Source organism: Phyllobates terribilis, unplaced genomic scaffold (assembly GCF_046119375.1).
Source record: "Phyllobates terribilis strain yellow unplaced genomic scaffold, ASM4611937v1 Scaffold_2__4_contigs__length_985480577, whole genome shotgun sequence".
Classification (NCBI taxonomy): Eukaryota; Metazoa; Chordata; class Amphibia; order Anura; family Dendrobatidae; genus Phyllobates; species Phyllobates terribilis.
In genome coordinates, this window is record NW_027362762.1 from 113022941 (window position 1) to 113048604 (window position 25664).

General features: G+C 43.4%; 1 protein-coding gene across 3 annotated transcripts in view; it reads left to right on the forward strand.

The window, feature by feature from the left end:
- Positions 1 to 25664, forward strand: part of RXFP2 (relaxin family peptide receptor 2) — a 650298-nt gene that overhangs the window by 503668 nt on the left and 120966 nt on the right. For 2 of the 3 annotated variants that reach the window (XM_073662498.1, XM_073662500.1), the window contains exons 6-7: positions 4708 to 4779; positions 7340 to 7411. In XM_073662498.1, the coding sequence (XP_073518599.1) occupies positions 4708 to 4779; positions 7340 to 7411 (144 nt within the window). The remainder of the gene's footprint in view (positions 1 to 4707; positions 4780 to 7339; positions 7412 to 25664) is intronic. The other variant, XM_073662501.1, reaches the window with a different exon arrangement.

A 25664-nucleotide genomic window follows, 5' to 3' on the forward strand; every position in this document is an offset into this window, starting at 1 on the left:
AAGGCATCCAGGCCCTTCTTAAATTTTAATAGTGAATCACTCATTACAACATCATGCGGCAGAGAGTTCCATAGTCTCACTGCTCTTACAGTAAAGAATCCCCGTCTGTGATTATGATTAAACCTTCTTTCCTCCAGACGTAGAAGATGCCCCCTTGTCCCCCGTCTCTGGCCTCAGAGTAAAAAGATCAGTAGAGAGGTCTTTGTACTGTCCCCTCATATACTTGTACATAGTAATAAGATCACCCCTAAGCCTTCTTTTTTCCAAACTAAATAACCCCAAGTATAATAACCTGTCTTGGTATTGCAGACCCCCCAGTCCTCTAATAACCTTAGTCGCTCTTCTCTGCACCCTCTCTAGTTCAGCTATGTCTTTCTTATACACCGGAGACCAAAACTGTACACAGTATTCTAAGTGTGGTCGCACTAATGACTTGTATAGAGTTAAAATTATGTTCTCCTCATGAGCATCTATGCCTCTTTTAATGCATCCCATTATTTTATTTGCCTTTGCAGCAGCTGCCTCACACTGGCCACTAACCGTGAGCTTGTCGTCCACCAATACTCCCAGGTGTTTTTCAGTTACAGTTTTGCCCAGTGTTTTACAATTAAGCATATAATTATACATTTTATTTCCTCTGCCCAAGTGCATTACCTTACATTTATCCCCATTAAAGCTCATTTGCCATTTATCAGCCCAAGCTTCTAGTTTACATAGATCCTCCTGTAATATAAAATTGTCCTCCTCTGTATTGATTACCCTGCAGAGTTTAGTGTCATCTGCAAATATTGAAATTTTACTCTGTATGCCCCCTACAAGGTCATTAATAAATATGTTAAAAAGAAGGGGGCCCAATACTGACCCCTGTGGTACCCCACTGTTAACTGAGACCCAGTCTGAGTGTTTTCCATTAATAACCACCCTTTGTTTCCTATCACTGAGCCAATTCTTAACCCACATATATTTTCCCCTATCCCCATTGTTCTCATTTTATGTATCAACCTTTTGTGTGGAACCGTATCAAAAGCTTTTGAAAAGTCCATATACACAACATCCACTGCATTTCCTTGGTCCAGTCCAGAACTTTCCTCCTCATAAAAACTGATCAGATTAGTTTGACAGGAACGGTCCCTCGTAAACCCATGTTGATATTGGGTCATGAGGTTATTCTTCTTCAGATACTCTATTATAGCATCTCTTAGGAAACCCTCCAGGATTTTACCCACAGTAGAGGTTAAGCTTACTGGCCTATAATTTCCAAGTTCAGTTTTTGTCCCCTTTTTGAATATTGGCACCACATTTGCTATACGCCAGTCGTGTGGTACAGACCCTGTTATTATGGAATCTTTAAAGATTAAAAATAATGGTCTATCTATGACGTTACTTAATTCCTGCAGTACTCGCGGGTGTATCCCATCCTGGCCCGGGGATTTGTCAACTTTAGTGATTTTTAGACGCCGCCGTACTTCCTGCTGGGTTAAGCAAGTGACATTTAATGGAGAATTTTTGTTATCACTAATCATGTTTTCTGTCATGCGATTTTCTTGTGTAAATACGGTTGAAAAAAAATCATTTAGCATATTGGCTTTTTCCTCATCCTCATCCACCTTTTCACCCAGACTATTTTTAAGGGGGCCAACACTATCATTTTTTAGTTTTTTACTATTTATGTAGTTAAATAATATTTTGGGGTTATTTTTACTTTCTCTGGCAATGATTCTCTCTGCCTCAATCTTTGCTGCCTTGATTTGTTTTTTACATAATTTATTTAATTTTCTATACTTATTTAATGCCTCATCATCACTACCTACTTGCTTTAGTTCTCTAAATGCTTTCTTTTTGTCACTTATTGCATCCCTTACAGCTTTATTTAGCCATAGTTGTTTCCTCCTATTTCTAGCATGTTTATTCCCAAAGGGTATATATTGTGCACAGGCCTATTCAGGATGTTAATAAATGTCTCCCATTTGCTTTGTGTAGCTTTATGTCTCAGGATATCGTCCCAGTTTATTGCACTAAGATCATCTCTCAACCGTTGGAAATTTGCCTTCTTGAAGTTTAGTGTCCTTGTAACCCCTGTACTACACATCTTATTAAAGGTTACATGAAAACGTCTTATTTTGTGATCACTATTACCCAAGTGACCCCCAACTCGTATATTTGATATGCGGTCTGGCCTATTGGTTAATATTAGGTCTAGCAGTGCCCCCCTTCTTGTTGGGTCCTGAACCAGTTGTGAAAGGTAATTGTCTCTCATAGTTGTCAAAAACCTATTACCTTTGCTTCAACTACATGTTTCTGCCCCCCAATGTATTTCAGGGTAGTTGAAGTCTCCCATAATAATGACTTCTCCTTGAGTCGCTGCTTCATCTATTTGCTTTACGAGGATATTCTCCGCTACTTCCATTATTTTTGGAGACTTATAACAAACCCCTATCAGTAATTTAATATTTTTTCCCCCTCCCCTTATCTCCACCCACAGGGACTCTACATTTTCATTAGATTCACCTATATCCTCCCGCAAGACGGGTTTTAAGGATGATTTTACATATAAACACACACCCCCCCTTCGCTTGTTTGTACGGTCATTTCTGAACAGACTATAGCCCTGTAAATTAACTGCCCAGTCATGGCTCTCGTCCAGCCACGTCTCAGATATCCCTACCATGTCATAATTATTTTCCAACAAAATTAATTCGAATTCCTCCATTTTGTTGGTGAGGCTTTTGGCACTAGTGTGCATGCATTTTATGTATCTCTCTGTACCTCTATTCCTTCTTACTTTATTGACTGTTCTAACCCCACCCCCAATTTTTTTATTTGTGCCCAGGTCACTATCTGCACTATCTTCCCCACCTATAAAATGAATACCCTCGCCCCCAATCCCTAGTTTAAACACTCCTCCAACCTTCTAGCCATTTTCTCCCCCAGCACAGCTGCACCCTCCCCATTGAGGTGCAGCGGGTCCGTAGCGTAGAGTCTGTAGCCAACTGAGAAGTTGGCCCAGTTCTCCAGGACCCCAAATCCCTCCTTCCTACACCAGTTCTTGAACCACTTATTTATCTCCCTAATCTCTGGCGTGGCACGTGGTACCGGTAGTATTTCAGAGAATACCACCTTGGAGGTCCTTGCTTTCAGCTTGCAGCCTAATTCCCTGAAATCATCTTTAAGGACCTTCCACCTACCTCTAACTTTGTCATTTGTACCAATGTGCACTATGACCGCTGGGTCCTCACCAGCCCCTCCCAGTAATCTGTCAACCCGATCAGCGATGTGCCGGACTCGAGCGCCAGGTAGGCAGCACACTGTTCGACGATCCCTGTCTTTGTGACCGATTGCCCTATCTGTTCCCCTAATAATTGAGTCCACCACTACCAGCACCTGCCTGGCCTGCCCTGCTCTCCTATTTCCCTCTTTACTGGAGCTGACACTCCTCCAGCTTTCAGGGGACATGCCTTGCTGCAGCAGTGCTACCCCTGTACCGTCACTCCCCTCATCTGCCAACTTTGCAAACTTATTGGGGTGTGCTAGATCAGGACTAGCCTCCCTGGCACTCTTCCCTCTACCCCCGCTTCTGTCACCCAACTAATGGCCTCACTGTCCTGCAGCTCCTGACTACCACCCTCCCCCACATCTACCCCAGTGAGCTGCAGCTCAGTGAGCAGCAGACTCCTTTCCATATTGTCAATGGATCTCAGTGTTGCCAGCTGCTCATTTAGATTCAGTACCTGGGCTTCCAAACGCACAACGTGCACACATCTCGCGCAGCAGTAAGCAACCCCGACCGGCTGTTCAAGGAATGCATACATGTGGCAAGATGAACACTGGATAGCATTGTCAATAGTGGAGCTCATTTCCTAATGGGGATTGCAATAGACAGAATGTTAAGTAAAAAGAGAAGTAAAGAATTAATAAAATACAGACAGCAATTCAGTCCAAAGTCCTCCCTTCCAAACTCCCTGAAGCCAAAGTCACTGAAAAACAAGTCACACAGGCTGCAATTTTTTTCGTCAGTGGAAAAACTGGTATTGTTCATCTGCACTGCTCTACTGAATAATTGAACATTGGTCCGAAAGCTGACGTTTTTTTCACGGACAGCACTCAGACCAAAAATATGGTCGCCTAAATGAGCCCGTTGCACCTCTGCTCATGCCATGAAGCTCCTCGGGCACAGATTTTGTGCTGACATTAATGCCAGAGGAGGTTTAGACTCTGCAATTATGGAGTCAGCTGGTGACTTTTATACACTATGTGCCTCAGGATTTAGTGACCCCGCTCTGTGACTGTATGTGGTCCGCCTGTTCATGGTTGAGTTGTGGTAGTTCCTAAATGCTTCCACTTTTCATTACCACTTACATTTGATTGTAGAAATTGAGGAGGAAAGAAATTTCATCAACTTGTTACAATAATGAGGTCCCATTACAAGACCACGCTTTTATCAGTGAGTACTTTAGAATGAGCCATTCTTTCACAAATGTTAGTAAAGACTGACGGCATGGCGAGGGGCAGGATGTTATAGACTTGAGCAATGGGACTGAATGAAAAATCGGACTTCAATGATTAAGACTTGTGTCCAATACATTTGTCTATATAGAATATAATAAGCAACAAAATTCAGAGTTAGACCTCTGCTTATTTTCTGCTAGCAGTAAAACTGTTATACATCATTTACTGATTGACTTTTATATACCTTGTGTTTCCTACCAGATTTCTCCAGGAAAACTGTTTGAGGAATATCTCCCAGAATGCATTTTTTGGCTTATATCAGCTGCAAAAATTGTAAGTATGAACTTTGATTTGCTGAATTTAAGGAAATGGTTTATATTAAAAGTCGTAGGCCTCGTTCAAAGTAAGACATCAGTGATTTTCATATACACAAAAAATGTTACATGTGTCTGATGCGCCCCCTGGGCCGTGGGGTTCTCAGCAGCCGGGCCTCTGGTTGGAGGATATCACGGTAGCTGGCCCGGTTCGTGACCCAGGGCGATCAGTAAAAGGGGGATAGATATGGAGGATTTGGACAGTTCGTGTCACCACCTGTGGAATGCGGCTAAGGGGTGCCGCCGCTGCGGAGCAGTCCTCTGGAGCTGGTGTTACGGCAGCAGGGATGGTGTGGCTCTCCACAGGTAGAGCTAGCTTCAGGGCAGCATGGGATGTAATAGATGGTGGTGCAGGGGAGAGACGGCAGGACGGTCCCGGAGGAAGGACGGACACTCACACGGGGGTAAGCTTCAGTACCTTTACTGGTGATGCTGAAGGCACGGTCCAGGGTACTCCAGGTGAAGGGCGCACTTTTGGACTCTCCCCAGTGAGCGGGTATAGGGCCTCCCGATCCGTTGCTTTCTTCTGTAAGCTTCTGACCTGCCTGGAGCTAGGCCTAGCTTGGTTACTGTCTCTATTTGCACCTGCTGACCTGGTGGCAGGGCCCTCTCTTTGGAGATCACTCTCCCTGAACGCTGGGACCTCCGTGACTCCTAGCCCTGGTACTGTAGCCAGCGTTTGGTGAACCTGGGACCTATAGTCCTCCAGGGGTTCCAGTGGTTCCTACTGAGTATAAATGTCCCTGTAGGTGCGGACCCAGTGTCCGGTATATATATCGGGGTGAGCCTGGTATGCTCCTCTGCCCCCTTGCTACTTCTTCCTTCTCCTCTCGCCTTCGGCCCACTCAAGGCCCTCACTAGGCCTTCACACGTGCTGTAGGCCTTGGCTCGGCTAAGCACAGCAGCCAGCTCGCTGCCTCCTCACTGCTCTCTGAGCGTCAGCATGCTCTCAGCTCAACTCTGAGCTCTGTCCCTCTCTGACTGAGAGACAAACTGTCTGCACTCACTTCAGACTAAACACTAAACTGAGCTGCCTGGCTCCACCATCCCTATATATATCCCTAATGGGCTCCCTCTGCTGGTCTGAGGTGGTAGGGTGGAGGTGTGTGAATGTGTGAGGGCCTCTTGTGGAGAAGTCCATCCATGCACCCTTCTGGGTTCTGTGGCACCAATGCGCAGCAGGGCGCCACATGTCATCAGTGTTTTGGATCTGAGTTTCATCAGAATTTTTCATGGATGGATAAATAAATAAATAAATAACAAACCTCCTATTCATTGCAGTGTTATACAAGGTCTACACACTGATGCCAACCGTGCGCTGTTTGTGTTTTTCACAAACCCATAGAATTGTATTGGTAATTTTTTTCCGTGGTGACAAAAACAAAAACTAACATGTCTCCATGATTTTTGCATGAACACACAGTCCATAAAAAACAGACGTGAACAGCACTATAGAATGTATTGTGTACATGTTTTATCTGTGAAAAACATAGATGTCTGAATAAGGTCTAAAAGGAAATGAGTCAGTAGGATGAAGCCTTCTAAGCCGTCTATATGGGCATGCAGGTCAAAAGAGAGTTGAATAAAATGATACCTTGATATCTGAGATCCAATGTCTTATTCTAGAGAACTGCATGTTTTTCCTATATGTAAATGAGTTGTCCAGGACTATGGGATGGGCATAGATCTCCCTGTGAATCTGTCTCCAGACTTATTTTAAAACAAAGGGGGCGTTACCAGTATGAGACGTGTAATGGCTGACATTTTGCTCTCATAATCACATACAGCTCTGTAGTGAGATGAGAGCTAACACAGTACAGCAGAAGTGAAGTTTGTCTCATTACAAACACATTTGCAGCTGCAGTTCTCTCACAGTGCTTCAGCTTCCATCTCACAGGCAGCAAGTGTGGGGCAAAGGGCAGTACAGCAGAGCTGACAACATTGTGAGAATAAAAACGTGCTTGTTGTGCTTGTAATGAGACATGGTTCAACTTTGCTGTAATGTGCTGGTTACAATCAGGCAAATCTCTGAGGCAAAGCTTCCAGTACTATGAGAAGACAAGTGCTGCTGCAAATGTTTGTAATGAAACAAAATTCACTTCTGCTGTACTCTGTTATCTCTGATCTCACTGCAGAGCTGTGTGTGATTATGAGAGAAAAATGTCAGTCATTACATGTCTCACATTAGTAATGCCCCCTTTTATTTAAAATAAGTTCTTGGGGCAGATTCTCAGGGAGATCTGTGTCTGACCCATAGATCTTAACTGCTTATTTACATATAAGAAAATCGTGGGTTTCTCTGGAAGAAGACATCAGATCACAGAGGTCAAGGTATCACTTTATTCAGCTTCCTATGACCTTCATGCCAATGTAGACAGCTTAAGAGAGTTGATCCTACTGACAGATTCCTTTCAATTCTTCATACTTTTTAATTGAATTTGACCATTTTGCTTACTTGATGAATAATTTACCTATTTCCTTTTGCAATATTACCAAACCTTTTATTTTGTATCTTCTAGATATCTTAGTAACAACTGTATCACGTACTTGCATCAAGGGGTTTTCAGTCACTTACATGAATTACGATGGCTGTGAGTCTTCCATGCCTCTATATAATTTTTTATACATATTTCGTTTTTTTGATCTGCTCAGCATCTAGGTTAAATGATTTATACAAATCTCTAAAAACTAAGCTCAAAATATGATTCTGCAAATCAATGACAAAAGCAACTAACAAAGCAACTAACAAAGCAACTGAAAGTAACTTGCCTATGTGTAAAAGCCAATCTAGCGTTGAATAGAGGCCACCATTTCTGTCTGATCTGCTAGTGAGCTCTTCTTTTCTCATATGGCCCTACCAGTGAAGAACATTTCCTATTTTCCCTGTTCCTATTCCACAATTTGAAAATATTAAATTTTGGAGTTTTATTTTACACATTTTAGACCAAAGAGACAAAAATACTGTCCTATATTGAATTTGGTAAATATAAAGTTTTTATATGTTACAGGGCTTGCATAGTGTAGCTGATCGGTGGGGCTTCGGGTCCTGACATCCCCCACCGATCGGTCAAAAAACCTCTCTGAAGTGTGAAATTCCAGCATGACCTGTTCGCATAGTGCAGTATAGAGGCTCAATATCTATATCGGTTTAAAATCACTTCTCTGTTCCCTTTTCAATACTAATCAATGACAAAATTTTAAAAAATAAACATATTTGGTATCGTTGTGTCCAAAAATTCCATTCTATCAAATTTTTAATTATTTAAATGGTACTGTACATTAAACACCGGGGGGAAAAAACTTCTCAGAAAACAGTGGCACAAACAATACAAATTTCTGAATTTTTTTTCACCACTAAAATCTAAAAAAAATTAGGACAAGTTTGGTATCACTGTAATTGTACTGACCTAGAGAATTATACCGTTAAAAAAAACAAAACCTAAAAAGCAATAGTGGAATTCCACCAGTTTTATAACACAACTTCACTGCACTTGGATTTTTTTTTTTCTAGTACATTTTATGGTAAAATGTATGTTATCATTCAAAACTACTACTGTCCTCAAAAACAAGCCCTCATACGGCTATGAGGACAGAAAAATAAAAAAGGGTATGGCTCTGTGAGGAAGAGGAGGAAAAAATGAAAGCGCAAAAATGGAAAATTCCTTGAACATTTAAGGATTAAGTAGACCCACGATTATAGACTGTTAGACGGCCATATACCTTGTACCAAGATGGGAACACAGTGCATTGACTAGCTAAATTATCTAAATTGTCTCCGAATGGAGCAAGACACCTATTTTTTTTTGGTGGACAATTACATTCATATATCAGTATAAAGGTGTTCAAAGTTGATCTGAAAAAAGGAAAGGTCGTAACAAAATTGGGAGCAATGAGATTAGGAATGACCTAATTAGGAATAAAGTGAACCTGACAGCTGATTCATCCTGCCCGATTCACAGTAGCATGTGAAGGGGGAGCACCATTACCGCTATCATCATGCTGTGAGCCGGAACTGAGTTCTCTTCACTGTCTCCCCTCTTCTATAAAGAAAAGAAGAAAGGACAAAGGGGCGCAAATGGATGAAATTTGGATATGAAGGGGTCAAAAGAAACTGGTAGGGCTCACCTTACTAGGTTGTGCACCCCTGCACAACCTCGGACAAGACAAGAGGGAGATGCTGACACAGCTTGCATGCCGCAGGAGGGCTTTAGACCGGCAGTCACGTGTCCCAGCCGCTGGCAGCTCACACACCCCTGAAGGGTTGGATTCCAGCGGTCATGTGACCAAGCATCAGCAAGGTCCTGGAGAGACAAGGGGTAAAGGCAAGGTCGTAGAAAATCTCCAAGCAATATGCAGCTCCACCGCAAACCTCAAAGAGGGAAGTAGGCAACAAGGAAAAAGAAAAAGAAAAGGCGGTTTGGAAGGAGCGCCAAATAGCTAGGATGAGGTAAATAAGTGAGATAAAAAAAAATTTATTAATCACAACGCGTTTCAGCGGAAAAAAACACCTTCATCAGGTTTCCTTCCAAACCGCCTTTTCTTTTTCTTTTTCCTTGTTCCCTCTTCTACAACTCCTGGCAAAAATTATGGAATCACCGGGCTTGGAGGATGTTCATTCAGTTGTTTAATGTTGTTGAACAAAAGCAGATCACAGACATGGCACAAAACTAAAGTAATTTCAAATGGCAACTTTATAGCTTTAAGAAACACTAAAAGAAATCAAGATAAAAAATGTGGTACTCAGTAAGGGTAATTTTTTCCAGACCAAGCAGAGGGAAAAATTATGGAATCACTCAATTCTGAGGAAAAAATTATGGAATCACACTGTAAATTTTCATTTTCAAAACTAACACCTGCATCAAATTAGATCTGCTCGTTAGTCTGCATCTAAAAAGGAGTGATCACACCATGGAGAGCTGTTGCACCAAGTGGACTGACATGAATCATGGCTCCAACACGAGAGATGTCAATTGAAAATTGAAACAAAGGAGAGGATTGTCAAACTCTTAAAAGAAGGTAAATCATCACGCAATGTTGCAAAAGATGTTGGTTGTTCACAGTCAGCTGTGTCTAAAATCTGGACCAAATACAAACAACATGGAAAAGCAAACATACTGGTAGACCAAGGAAGACATCAAAGTGTCAAGACCGGAAACTTAAAGCAATATGTCTCCAAAACAGGAAATGTACAACAAAACAAATGAGGAATGAATGGGAGGAAACTGGAGTCAATGTCTGTGACCGAACTGTAAGAAACCGCCTAAAGGAAATGGGATTTACATACAGAAAAGCTAAACAAAAGCCACCATTAATACATAAACAGAAAAAACAAGGTTACAATGGGCTAAGGAAAAGCAATTGTGGACTGTGGATGACTGGATGAAAGTCATATTCAGTGATGAATCGCGAATCTGCACTGGGCAAGGTGATAATGCTGGAACTTTTGTTTGGTGTCGTTCCAATGAGATTTATAAAGATGACCGCATGAAGAGAGAATGCAAATTTCCACAGTCATTGATGATATGGGGCTACATGTCAGGTAAAGGCACTGGGGAGATGGCTGTCATTACATCTTCAATAAATGCCCAAGTTTACATTGATATTTTGGACAGTTTTCTTATCCCATCAATTGAAAGGATGTTTGGGGATGATGACATCATTTTTCAAGATGATAATGCGTCCTGCCATAGAGCAAAAACTGTGAAAACATTCCTTGTAAAAAGACACATAAGGTCAATGTCATGGCCTGCAAATAGTCCGGATCTCAATCCAATTGAAAATCTTTGATGGAAGTTGAAGAAAATGGTCCATGACAAGGCTCGAACCTGCAAAGCTGATCTGGCAACAGCAATCAGAGAAAGTTGGAGCCAGATTGATGAAGAGTACTGTTTGTCACTCATTAAGTCCATGCCTCAGAGACTGCAAGCTGTTATTACATAATGAAGTGATTGTAATGGGGGATTTCAACTACCTGGATATTGACTGGGAAACAGAAACCTGTAGATCTCAGAAAGGAAAAAGGTTCTTGACAAATATTAAGGATAATTATCTCTCCCAACTAGTGCAGGAACCAACGAGAGGGAACGCCGTGTTGGACTTAATATTGACTAATAGGCCTGATAGAATAACTGAGGTACAGATAGGGGGGCACCTAGGTAATAGCGATCATAATATTATCGACTTCAAAATGCCCTTCAGTAGGGTTATCAATAAGGGAACAACAAAAACATTAAACTTTAGGAGGGCGAAGTTTGATCAGCTGATAGAAAACCTTCAACTTATTGACTGGGACAAAGTACTTAATCAATGGAATACGAATAGTAAATGGGAAACCTTCAAAAGAATTCTGAATACTCAGTGCGAGAGGTATATACCGTATGGGAATAAAAGGGCCAGAAATAAGAGGAAACCAATATGGTTGAACAAGAACGTAAAAGGGGCGTTAAATAGCAAAAAAGAGGCATTCAAGAGATTAAAACAGGAAAACAGTAAGGAGGCACTAATGTGTTACAAGGAAAAAACGAGAACCTGTAAAAAACAAATAAAAATAACGAAGGAGGAAACAGAGAGACGTATTGCTAGGGAAAGTAGATCAAATCCCAAACTGTTCTTTACGTATATAAATAGTAAAAGGGTTAAATCGGATAATATTGGACCGATAAAAAGTGAGGAAGGCAAAATCATAGAGAAAGATGAGGATAAAGCTAATCTATTAAATAATTTTTTTTCGACAACTTTCACAAAGGAAATAGAACTAATAGGAGAAATGAGAAGCGACAAACTTAATCCTCCACTAAGTATGACTAATCTAACCCAAGTTGAGGTACAGAAACGCCTCAGTAACATTAAAATAAACAAATCACCAGGACCTGATGGCATACACCCACGGGTACTAAGGGAACTAAGTAATGTGATATCCAGACCGTTATATCTTATATTTAAGGACTCTGTTGAGACTGGGTCTGTACCACTTGATTGGCGACAGGCGAATGTAGTGCCAATATTCAAAAAGGGAGCGAAAAGTGACGCCGGAAACTATCGGCCGGTGAGTCTGACGTCTGTTGTGGGCAAAATTTTTGAAAGCTTCATTAAAGAGGCAATTACGGAGCATCTTGATGCTAATAATCTTTTAATCCCGAACCAACATGGATTCATGAGGAATCGCTCCTGCCAAACAAACCTGATTGACTTCTACGAGGAGGTTAGCTCTCGAGTAGATCAGGGGGAACCAGTGGATGTCGTGTATCTCGACTTCTCAAAAGCGTTCGATAGCATGCCACATAATAGGTTGGTATACAAAATGAGAATGATGGGGCTGGGGGAAAATGTCTGCAAGTGGGTAGCTAACTGGCTAAAGGATAGAAGGCAGAGGGTGGTTATAAATGGAATATACTCAGATTGGGTAAGCGTCACTAGTGGGGTACCACAGGGGTCTGTACTAGGCCCAATGTTATTTAATATCTTTATTAACGACATATTCAACGGGATAAATAGTAAAATGTCAATATTTGCAGATGACACAAAGTTATGTAAAACAATACAAAAGAGGACAGTGCAGACCTACAGAGGGATTTGGATAAGCTGGGTAGGTGGAGCATTAAATGGTAAATGAGGTTTAACGAGGAGAAATGTAAGGTCATACATATGGGAAGGAAAAATGGAAGTCACCAGTACTCACTGAATGGGAAATCATTGGGGAATTCAGAGATGGAGAAGGACTTGGGCATCTTGATTGATAGCAAACTAAATTGGAGTGCCCAAAGTCAGGCCGCTGCTGTAAGGGCAAACAGGGTAATGGGATGTATCAGAAGAGGTATAGCTGCAAAGGATGAGAACATTGTTCTTCCACTGTACAAAGCACTGGTCAGACCACACTTGGAATACTGTGCTCAGTTATGGGCCCCAATATATAGAAAGGATATAAACGAGCTTGAAAAGGTACAAAGGAGGGCAACAAAATTAATAAAGGGAATGGAGGGACTGCAATACCCAGAGAGGTTGGCAAAACTAGGACTATTCAGCCTGGAAAAGAGAAGGTTGAGGGGGGACATAATAAATGTGTACAAATATGTTAGGGGACAGTATAGAGATCTTGCCTGGGATTTGTTCAAAAGGAGGGATATTACGGTAACAAGAGGGCATTCACTAAGACTGGAAGAGAAAAGGTTTCAGCACCAGCATAGGAAGGGGTTCTTTACGGTAAGAGCAGTGAGAATATGGAATTCACTGAGTGAGGAGACGGTAATGTCAGATTCACTAAACCAGTTCAAGCGGGGACTGGATGCATTTCTAGATACCAGGCAGATTTCAGCGTATACTTAAAAATAAAATAAAATAGTAGGTTGATACAGGGATTTATTCTGACTGCTGGTTTCAGAGTCGGGAGGGAATTTTTCCTCAGGTGAAGATTGGCTAAATCATTTGGGGTTTTTGCCCTCCTCTGAATCAACTTTAGCAATTACAGAGCTAACAGGTCGAACTTGATGGACGCAAGTCTTTATTCGGCTTTACAAACTATGTTACTATGTTACTATGTTACTATTAAAGCCAGAGGTGGTGCAACAAAATACTAGTGATGTATTGGAGTGTTCTTTTGTGTGTTTGTTTTTCATGATTCCATAATTTTTTCCTCAGAATTGAGTGATTCCATAATTTTTTCCCTCTGCTTGGTCTGAAAAAAATTACCCTTGCTGAGTACCACATTTTTTTATCTTGATTTCTTTTAGTGTTTCTTAAAGCCATAAAGTTGCCATTTGAAATGACTTTAGTTTTGTGCCATGTCTGTGATCTGCTTTTTTTCAACAACATTAAACAACTGAATGAACATCCTCCGAGCCCAGTGATTCCATAATTTTTGCCAGGGGTTGTATAAAGGACTGAGAGTGGAGTGTGTAGTGTGATGGAGGGTTTTCTGTACTCACTGTTACATTGTCCATGGGACCGGAACCAGCTTCAAACAAGAAAGGAGATCATAGATCCGGATTAACAGACTCACTTTTACTGTGCCATTCTTCTATACAAGGCTGCAGCATACAGATTAAGACATAGTCTTTAGTTAGTGAAGTACCCTTGGTTATGTGCCTTTCCAGTGTTCATCCTCGTCCTATCCTGAGACCCAAAATTATCCACTTCTTCTGCGACCCAGCTGATAATCTCCCCATGAGGGATATAGAGGCCTCCTTCTGAGCACCTCTGGTGGGCTCTAAGCCTAGGACTGTGCCAGTGTCCAGATCGATTACCAAACGTGTCCTCATTCTGTTTTTGCCAAATAATGTACTGGAAAAAAGTAGGAAAAAAGGTCCAAGTGGTGTGAAATTGTGGACAGTTGAGCCTTTTTTTTAAATCAACTATGACATGCAGAAGTAATGCTGTTGCTTTAAAAGCATTCAGTAACTATTAGAAGTAACACAAGCACATGAGACAGGAAGTGTTGTGCTCCTGAAGCATCCAGCAACTAGAGGGGTTAATACAGTCACAGGAGAAGGGGGGTGTTTTAGCAGAGCCCCAGGGGGATTGTTGGGAAGTTGTTTACTGTCTGGATGGAGCTGAAGAGAAAGATGGTGTGACAGAGACAACAACACCCACGGAGAAAAAGAAGAATTCAGGTAGGACCGGGCTTAAAAGAAACAACGCCGTTTCATCCCAACAGCCCATTCTCTGGACAGCAGACCACCAGGAGGTATTGGAAGAACTAGTAGGCTACCTGGTAAAACCACCCATCTTGGGATATCCTGATTTCAATTTACCATTTGTTCTTCATTGTGACGCTTCTCAAGTTGGACTGTGAGCTGCTCTGTATCAGCATCAAAATGGAAAAATGAGAGTCATGGATTACGGTTCTAGAATGTTGACAGATGCCGAGAAGAATTACCATCTACATTCCAGAAAATTGGAGTTCCGAGTTCCTGGCATTGAAATGGGCTATCTGTCAATAATTTAGAGATTGTCTACTACAGCAAAGAGTTTGAGGCATACAATGACAACAACCCTTTAACCTATGTCGTTATTAAAGACAAACTGAATGCAGCGGGTCAGAAATGGGTCGCTGAACTAGCTGACTTCAATTTCAGCATCAAGTACAGGCCAGGAAAATGCAATGCGGATGCTGACAGATTGTCAAGAATACCACTAGAGACAGAGAAGTTCATGCAAGAATGCTCAGAGGAAGTCAGTCTGGAAGCAATTGAGAGCACTACCCAAGCAGTAGAAGCTTATCAGGAGGAAGACACACCATTGTGGCATCCGTTGATGGTGGAAACCACCATAAAAGCGAGAGAACAAGATCACCCCCGGTCTATTCAACAACTACCAAAAGGGAAAATCCATAGAGCACAATGGGAAGATCAGATAATTGGTAGAATACTACTTTATGTGGACCAAAATCGGTTTCCAAGTAAACGAGAGAGAGACAATGAGTCACCAGAAGTATCTGTTTTAATTAAAGAATGGATGAAGCTCTACCTCAGTGAAGACGTTATCCTGTATCGTAAAGGAGGACAAAACCGGCAGTTGGTACTACCCACAGTATTCTGTAGGTTGGTCTTCAAAGAACTCCATGAAAACATGGGACACCTGGGAGTGGAAAGGACCACAAATTTGATCAGTGAATGTTTCTTCTGGCCGTACATGCAGAGAGATTGAGAGGTACATGACCAGGGAGTGTGGGTGTCTGAAAGATAAACGTCCCAATACGTCAACCTGGGCACCTATGGGCAACATCCAAACAACGTATCAGTTTGAAATGGTCTCAATAGACTTTCTACATCTCGAGACGTGCAAGGGTGGTTACGAATACATCTTGATGGTGATGGACCATTTCACTCAATTTGCTCAAGCATATGCCAACATCAATAAATCAGGTCAAACAGCGGCAGAGAAGATCTTCAATAATTTTTCTTTGAGGTTTGGGTTCCCTAAAGGGGAACACCATGACCAAGGAAGAGAATTTGAGAACCAGTTCTTTGCCAAGCTAGGAAAATACTTTAGAATTCAGAGATCTCACACAAAGCCCTATCACCCAGAGGGTAATGGACAAGTGGAACGTTTTAACCGGACATTGTCAATGTTGCGCACTTTAACAGCTGATGAGAAGAAAGACTGGAAAGAGTTCCCTGTCAAAAGTGGTACATGCCTATAACTGTACAAAGAGTGATGCAACGGGTTACTCACCCTTTTTCATATTTTATGGATGATCGCCAAGACTGCCAATCAACATCATGTTCGATACTCTGGTGTCAGAGACTTACAGAACGTATCCGGAGTACGTTCAGAAATGGAAGGAATGGATGGCAGAGGCATACAACATAGTGTCCAAAGTGGTTACGCAAGGACAGAGCAAGAGTAACAAGTACTATGATCAAAAATGTTATGGAGCAGAATTAGCACTGGGAAGCCGGGTGCTAGTCAAGAACGTACGTGAGAAAGGCGGTCCAGGAAAACTTCGTTCATACTGCGAAGACAAGGTGTATGTGGTCGTAAGGAGGAAAGCTGATGACAGCCCAGTGTAAACACAAGAAAACCAGAATAGTCTATCAGAATTTACTGCTACCCTGTGATTATCTCCCACCACAACAAGACTTCCCAGAAGTAGACCGACATTGTCCGAGATCGACTAAGGGACCACCACAGACTGAAGCTCCGGAGTTGGATAGTGACCTTGAAAGTTCCTATCGAGGAGAACACACCATTGTATTTCTTGGACCGGCAAGGAGAGGGATGTACCATCCTCAGGAGAATGAACTAAGTCCTGAGGCTCCAGAGTTCGTAGCAAGGAGTACAGATGAAGTCCAATTCAGATCTGAAGGACGAACACCGGCCCCTGAATAGACCGATCAACACTTAGGAGGAGCGGAATTACCAGACCGTGCGGAAACAAGCAACTCAGGAGAAGTACAGGAACTTACAGAGGCAGCTCCAAGAGCACCTGAGGAAGCAAGGGAAATGAGTGCGGCAGAAGAAACTTCTGAGACCGAAGAACCCGTGGTCTCAGAGGAACAACCCACCAGGAGGATGTTGACTCGGACCAGGTAAGCTGAATTGAGTGGTATTCACCATTTTTTCATGCTTTGATTTTCCTTAAAAGACTTTGTAGAAACAAAGAATTGTTAAAGCATAGAGAGAGAGAGTTGTTTGAAGACGTACGAAAAGCACCAGCTGAAGAGATTCTGATTGTTTTAATTGAGTTAATTGTTTATTTCTTACAGGAATCCTACAAGAAAAATGTCGTAAAATTAGGTTGCTATCAATGTTTATGAACGTTATACCAATTTCACAATGTCAATTTGTATATAAAGTTATCCAACTTTCACCACTGTCTCAAAATTGGTCAGATTGACCAATTAAGATAAATGTCGAGGATGACATTCAAAAAGGAGGGAAGAGTGTGACATGCAGAAGTAGTGCTGTTGCTTTAAAAGCATTTAGCAACTATTAGAAGTAACACAAACACATGAGACAAGAAGTGTTGTGCTCCAGAAGCATCCAGAAACTAGAGGGGTTAACACAGTCACAGCAGAAGGGGGGTGTTTTAGCAGAGTCCCAGGGGGATTGTGGGGAAGTTGTTTACTGTCTGGTTGGAGCTGAAGAGAAAGATGGTGTGTGTGATCTGTATCTCACAGAAATGCCCTGCAAGTGAAAAGGATTCAAGTCAGGAGTGAAGCTAAGCACAGGTCAGGTAGAGTTCCTGAACTAGCAGTGCAGAGTATTGTCAGGCAGAAAGATAAGGACTGAAAGAAATGGTGTCACAGGGATCATCTCCCTCAGCAAACTCTCCCCCTCTCCTCCATCTCACTGTGCTGTACAGAATACTGTGTTCATTAATGTGACTTTGCATTAAAACTGTGCTGTCCTGTACTACTGGGAAGACTGTGAACTGCTGTGCTGCTAAGGAAACTGTACTGTTTGTCACTGGAGCTTGTTGCTCAAAAGACTTAACTTGCACTGGCTGTGCGGCTTCTTATTAAATGCTACTGTTCTACCGTTTATGAGGACTCTTGTGAAGTGTGTTTGGTCAGCAAGTGAAACAACCTACGTGTCTGTGCCTGCGGGTCAATACCCCTGTGTGCCTGAGAGACGCTGCAGCACATGGTCTATGGTTACCCTGAGTAACGGTTACCCCAGAATTCCAAAGAATTCATGTAACCTGTCTCGCCTGTGACGCCTCTACTCGAAAAGCCCTTTGTTTACCCTGGGAGATGGGGGACTCGGAGTCGGGTCCTGTGATGGAGAGATGGGGTGCAGCCGTGGCCCGGACCCGACCCGTGCTCAGGGTCGTCACATTAAAAAGATGGTGTGGGCTTATCCGGGTTGAGTGGCTGATTTACGACTACGCCACCTGTGGCACCTGGTGAAAGCCACCAGTGCCGCTGCAGTCCGCTGAGGCATGGTGTTACGGCGGCCAGAGTTATTACTACTCCCCACAGGCGGAGCAAGGCCTCAGGGCAGAGGAACAGGATGGAGGGGGTAGTAGTAGAGGAATACGGGCGTCCCGTCGTGCGGTGTAGTGCAGAATAAAGAGTCCGAGGCCATAGGAGTGAACTTCCAAGGCTTTACTCACTCCCGAGATGGCAGAAGGAAGGCGACTCCCTGCTCCCCGCGGAGTCCTGCGGTCACCAGGGACGGGGGTCCGACAACCTCCGAGTAAGTCCAGCATTCAATCGGGACCCTACACCAGAGTGTTACTGAACTACAGACCGAATCCTTTCCTGTCTGTGTGTGTGCGAATAGGCCAGGTCTCCCTCTGAGCTCCTCTCAGAACAAGGGCACGGGTGGCAGCTCCGCTCCGACCGATACCCGGTGGGATCCTCAGGGCCTACCGGGATTTCCCGACCAGGACATGGAGTAGCAAGGTCGGGTGTCGGGGGCCGGTACCCCTCTTGCAGCCGGACTCCCTCTGAATTTATCAGGTGGTGAGGACAGGTGGCGTACACCGCTCCGTCTGCATCCTCCCTGGGATCCATTTGCTATGGAGCCACACTCTTAAGCTCCGGGCCTTCTTGGTCCTGGTCCTTCACCGGGGCGAGACATTCCTTGTCTACGACCTACCCCTCGACCCAAGGCTAAGATACGAGGGCTGTGTCTCCATCCGCTGCAGGTCCACATAGGATCCACGCTCAGGGAGGGAGATCACAATCCAAAGACCAAGAACCAAAATGGCTTTTTAATAAATATGAATTTTAAAATGTAACTAAAATGTGAGTCCTCCACCCTCAACCACTAACTGGTTCCCCTATCTCTTGGTTCCCCAGTCTCCCTGTAACCAGGGGAGCAGCACCTAGTGCATACTAGCCCCCTCTGGTGGAGAAATGTGGTGTTGGATGCTAAGGTTGGGTCTCGAACATCACACTGTTCTAACCTCAGAGGAGGAACACTACACTCCATTAGAGAAGTGCAGCATCCCTGTGGCGATCGAACCCTCAGGGGCGCCACACACCCCTATCTGAACCTAGCGGCGTGCATGTAACACAAGCTTGTGTTTTTTGTAATCCTGAACAATTTCCTTAATATTCCATACACAAAACATCTCCTACATGTAAATGTGTTACATAGGGTCCTTATTTATTCATGTGAACTGTTATGCAAAATATTCACATTAATCAGATTTGATATTCACATTTCAATGAGATTTAGAACACACAAGATAAATTATTCACGTTAATCGAATGAATGTGTCTTAGGCTTGGACCACACAAGCATATTTTCTCTCATCTGAGAAAATCGGTCCGATTATGCTATTCACACTCTGATCAAACTCTCAAAAAAATTCTCCATCTTCTCCATTCTGTCAGTCTGTGAAAATCAGATGTCATCCGAGTGGGGTCCGATGTTTTCCATGAACCCATAGATTTGCATGGCCATTTGTGAGCCGATTCACAGATGCAAATCGTGCATGCTGCGATTTTTTTCTTCGACAGACTCTGATAGTAATCAGACATGTGCACAGCCCCATAGAATAACATTGATCTGAGTGTGATCTAATATTTTGTCAGACCGCACTTGGACCAAAAATACAGTCATGTGCACGAGCCCTTAAGAAGGTGACTTTATGTTCTAAAGATGTTTATAAGCACTGCTCTATTTCATTAGTATTTGAATCATTCTATAGTAAATTAACAAAGCGCTATGTCTTCCCTGTTAGGATAGCTGTATTATAGAGTCATTTTTAAGTGTGCCATAATTCAACTCCCAGAGAAGTGCACCTCACCTCTTCCCCTCTCTCTGCCTCCTGAACTCATCATTAAAGGGAATCTGTCAGCAGGTTTTTGCTATGTAATCTGAAGACTGAATGCTATAGGGGTTAAACATAGATTTCAGTAATGCCTCTCTTATCAAGCTCTGTGGTTTTGTTTGCTTGTAATGATTGTTTTAGCACCAGGAGCTTATCACTGCAGGGACACAGCAGCTTGTGCCTCCTGTTCCAGCAACACTCCCTCCTGTGGTGAGCACCTCACTGTCTATAGACATTATATATGGAGAGCCTGGTGTGGGCGGGGTTAGCTTCCTCAGCTCAGCTTCATTGCTAAATCTAAAAGTTCTGATTGTGTGAGATCAGCTGCACCCAGTAATCTAAGTGATATATTGTTGGATTCAGCTTATCTTTCCCTACATTAGGCTGCTCTCAGATGAGGTAGCAAAAATCTAGTAACAGATTCTTTTTATCTCTGAAAAAACTAAAATCCATTTCACTCAAAACAAATCAGACTACCAGCTCACTGAGGTATCAGAATACAGCTGCCTATTAAAATCTATGGTGAGTGAAGTTGGAGAGAGTACCAGACTGATAAGGAGATTGAAAGAGAGAGGCACAGACAATCATAAAGCCCTACTGTATAAGAGATTATTTCACTGCTGAGCTGAATTCCCATTTACACAGCTCAGTTGCTGCTGTATAATGTTCTACATACTGCTACTTCTGAACACAAGCCACAGAGACACAGGAATGCAGGAGTCCCTTATGCCTCTGTGTGTTATGTTTATTATTCATAATTGGGAACTGTACTTTCAAAGAGTTTTGCAAAACTCAATAGTACAGGTGAATATAAGAAGCTGTAATATAACTTATCAGAGAAATATACTACCTTCCCCTTATAAGACACTTCTCCCACTTCTATGGAATGCCAGAACAGTGAGTAGTCAGGTTACATCTCTTATTGCATTCTGGGGAGAGAGGAAAAATGAAGATGAGAGAAGAGCAGAGAGAGAAATTAAGCAGAAAGAGTCACAGAAAGATTGTGCTGATCTTCTGAACAAGTTTTTACCTAATCCAAAGCTGGATTCATATCAACACTGCTCACTACTTAAGTGTAATGTCCTCCATGCTGCTGTTGCTTGTCTCTGTGTGATCAAGAAAAGAGCAGGGATCTACCTCTTTGTGCTGTGCTGTTCTGGGTATGGCAGAAATCATAGCAGCTTGTCTCCTCCCACCAGCTTAGAGTGAATTGCAAATTAGAGATAGAGCCTGAAAAGGGGGAAAACTGGTGAAAATGCAGTGTACAGGTCATCTAATGGCCAGGAATAGTGTTATTCCTCAATTACACACAGGACACCTTATTCTGAAAAGTTACTTGAAAGTACAGTTAACTTTTAAGACCCCTAAAATGACACATATGCTTTAAAATATCGTTGTTTTAAAAAAAATTGCAATAAACCAGAATGTTACATGACCATAACTTCAAAATAATTATTATTTTGATTACTTGAACACTATCAGACTCAAAGAGAAGCAGCAGCAAGAATTTTGTTGTATAAATATTTTTATTTCGATCTGCTATAGAGGAATTTTATAAATCTGATCGCTGGATGTATTGCTATTAAGCAACTGAACATGAAGTCTAATTATAAAGATGCTCTAAGGAATTAAAAAAAAGATTACAAACCATAAAGAAAATAAAACATTGTAGGAGTATATAGGATTTATGAGGATGCAGTCAGGGATTGGAAAGCAGCAATTCTTATCCAGCTGAGCAGGTAATGCCACAAATAGACATAGCCTATTTCAGACCATTCATGTGTAAACTGAATCCAAAGCATATCCTGGATGTTCTCACTAGTGTTGAGCCACCCCCGTAGTGTTCGAGTTCGGTTCGGTTCGTCGAACACCCGTGTGTTCGCCGAACTGTTCGTCGAACTGTTCGTCGAACACCTTCGAACACCGTTAAAACCAATGGCAGGCAAACAAAAACACATAGAAACACATAGAAAACACCTTCAAAGGTGTACAAAAGCTGACAAACTGCTCAGAAGACATAACTAACACATGGAAAAGTGACAAGTACATATAGTCATGCGAAAATAAAAGAGGTGGAGGAGTAAAAGGAGGGGGAGACACAGATATAGGCATGTCATGCCCTTCTAAAATCAAAAAAGTGAGAAGCCGACACGGCCAGTCCGCTCCTGCCCGTGCCACCTCCGTGTCGCCGGGTTTGTGCCAGAGCCGCGGTGAACCCTGATGGCCAGCCCCCCTCTCCCAATACTGGTGCCTGTCCGCTGGTGGGTCGAGCGAGCCCCCCTGTGGTGGAGGCAGCTCTAAGCTTTTTAATTTAAATTGTCTCTCTAATTTGAATGAATACACTTTAAATCCATTTACAAGGATCTATTGGAGGGCAAGTCTCATGCCAGCAGCCGCGTAATTCCAGCTCCAGTAGCGTCCACTAAAGCTGCTGCAGTTAGAAAGCTTTTATAAGGATCGAGCTCGGCTGTCCACCGCAAGGCATCCTACTGCCAGTCCCAGCCCCTATGCCTTGGGGTGCCTCCTGATGCTCTTCACTGAGTATCCCGTGGTCCCGAAGCATTTCCTTTGAAAAAATGAAGTATCCAAACTACAGGTGGTGTAGCTTGCTTAACAGCCGGGATAATCCGCTGACTAGCAGACCCTGCTACTAGGCACAAAGTATTTCCTGGGCTAGATGCAGTTAAAAATTTGTAATTAGATACTCTCGTTGGATGCTGAGAAAGCATTCCATAGAGTCTCCTGGCACGCCATATATGATTCTCTTAAAAAGCTTGGGGTAGGGGTCTAGGGGACCCTTTTATAGCCAAAATCACGGCCCTGTATCGCAATACGTCACCTAGGCTGAAGATAAATGGAACTGTAGCACCCTGAGGGCTCGGTTGCTACAGAGGTATTGCACCTCACCCAGAGGTGTGATATCTCACTCTCAGGTAAGGATGTAGTATGGATCAGGACCCGACACCTGCATGCATTACACCACATTGCCGTGGGGCAGGGCGACCAATATGCCCCTGAGATGGGCACGACAGTCCCTGTCCCTGGCTGGAGTGGGGGGAGGGAACACTGAGGAAGGGGAACCCTGTAGTGCAGGAGCAGGGAGGAAGCAGTTCCTGGGTGCATTGAGAAGGGAGTATAAAAGGTGGGCACCATCTTAGTTCAGTGCAGAGAAGTCTGAGCAGAAGTGGCAGGGAGCAGGGGCTCTGCATGAGCTCTGCTCCGGAGGCGGGCCTAGTAACAGAGGCCCAGGCCTGGAAGAGGGAGAAGGAAGGAAGAGGAGCGGAGAAGGCTCCAGGAACGAGGAACGAAGGGATCTCAGGGGTGCGGACGGGCGAGTCGCCACCGCACGCCAGAATCCACCTGCGTGGAGGGGTCAGGCCAAAGGGGGAGACCGGTCCCCGAAACTAGTGGAGGCAGGAAACGACCCTCAGCTAGAAACAGGAGGCTGTGACATTTTATGTGGCGCAGCCCCTCGCTACACCCGCTAGGAAGGCACCACATAGGGTCAGGGAAACTGGCGCCAAGTTTACCAAGAGGAGGCCCGAGGCAGCCGGACAGAAGGGTTGGTAAGAAAGGCCAGACAAAGGACACACAAAGGGGGTCCTGTGAAGCGCTCCAAAGTTATCTGGGAGTTGTCTGAGCCCCTCACCTGGTGAACACAGTACGACGTGGGCAGCCGTTACCTGCAGACGTGGTCTGGATAATAAGAACTGTGAGTAAAGGCCCTGGACTGCATCACTGACTCCGTGTCATTACTGCTGCTGCCCTGTACCATCACCCCCATCCTCCGCATACACTGCCCTGAGGCTATACTCCTCCCGTGGGGAGTTATGCTACGCTCTGCTGCACCCACAACACCAGCCTCAGCGGTCTGCCCTGGAGCGGCGGTTCACTCTGACCGCAATCCACGGGTGGCGTAGTCGGACATTTAAACATCAAAACCACATAAATAGTTCCGCCACTGGTTTGACCGCCCTGAGCCACGGAACCGGGTTGCCGCCACGGAGACTACAACCACCAGCATCCACCAAAAAGGGTCCGGCTCCGGGTGTCCCAAGGCCCAGGGGGCGCGTCAGAACATTTTCATCACCTTTCACAATCACCAATGGGACAAGGCAGGGATGTTCTCTGTCCCCTCTCTTATACATCCTAGTGACGGAGCACCTGCTCTCATCAATTCGCCATAACCCCAATATTAGGTGGATTGAGGTGGGAGGCACCGAGTACAAGTGCTCTCTATTTGCTGATGATGTCCTAGTATATATCACTCAATCACATATATCCATCCATGCTGTTATGGCTGAAATAGATCACTTTGTTACATGGTCAAATTTTAAAATCAATGCAGCGAAGTCTGAGGCCCTCGATGTCTCCCTCCCCAAATCCATATAGGATTCCATCCAGTCCAACTTTCCCTTTGCCTGGCCCTCACAGGGTATCAAATACTTAGGAATTCCTATTCATAGAGACCTCTCCCATCTATGTTATCTTAATTTTGGGCCCTTTATTGAACAACTCCATACAGACCACGGTTGGCAAGTTAGAACTGTAAGATTCACTACGTGAACCACTGGTGTTTTGTGGAAAAGCACATGTACACTGTGTTCCAAATTATTATGCAAAAAGTGTTTAGGAGTGATAAGGGAAGAATTTGTTTGTTTGTCAGTTAAACTCATTGATGGTGATGTGTGTCAGGGCTCTTTATATCACTGTAAGCAATTGCAGACACCAGTGCTAATTAGTTTGGCAGGTGTGTCCAATGAAAGGCAAGACTACTTAAGAAGGCTCTCTCACATTATTCAGCAGCCTACATTTTCTGCCAAAATGGGAAAGAAAAAGGATGTGTCGGCTGCTGAGAAGCAACAAATTGTGGAGTGTTTAGGTCAAGGCATGACTACAATCAACATTGTGCGATGATCAGGATGAAGTGTCTTGGCAATCAAGAAGTATGTAGCTGATTCACAGTACACACGTGTGCGTGCTGATAAGGGCAAATTAAGGACTCTTTCCTACAGGCAATTACGTCAGGTTGAAAGAGCAGCGGCAAAAAAGCCTTGTCATAGCAGCAGACAAGTTTTTGAAGCTGCTTGTGCCTCCAACGTCCCCCGAACAACAAGATGCAGGGTCCTTCAGAGGTTTGCAGCTGTGCATACGCCATCCTGTCGACCTCCTCTATCCACTTCACACAAGCAGAAACGGCTCCAGTGGGCCAAACATTACATGAAGACTAGTGTTGAGCGATACCTTCCGATATCAGGAAATATCGTATCGGATTGGATCGGGCCGATACCCAAAAAGTATCGGATATCGCCGATTCCGATACCGGAAACCAATGCAAGTCAATGGGACACAAATATCGGAATGAAAATAAACCCTTTCTTTCCTTGTAGGTTAATTCTACATGAAGTAAAACAACTAAGAATAATGTAGAATGACATGAAAAGCCGGCAATTCATCAGCGGCATTCACCGGTACCCGACAATTTACAACAGAAAGAATAGAGCTTCACACATAGATTAGATAGATAGAAACATGTCAGTCACATATATATGAAGTACAGTGACAGTGTTGCTTACTGTACTTGTCATTTAGTGTAAAGGATTTATTAAAAAAAATAA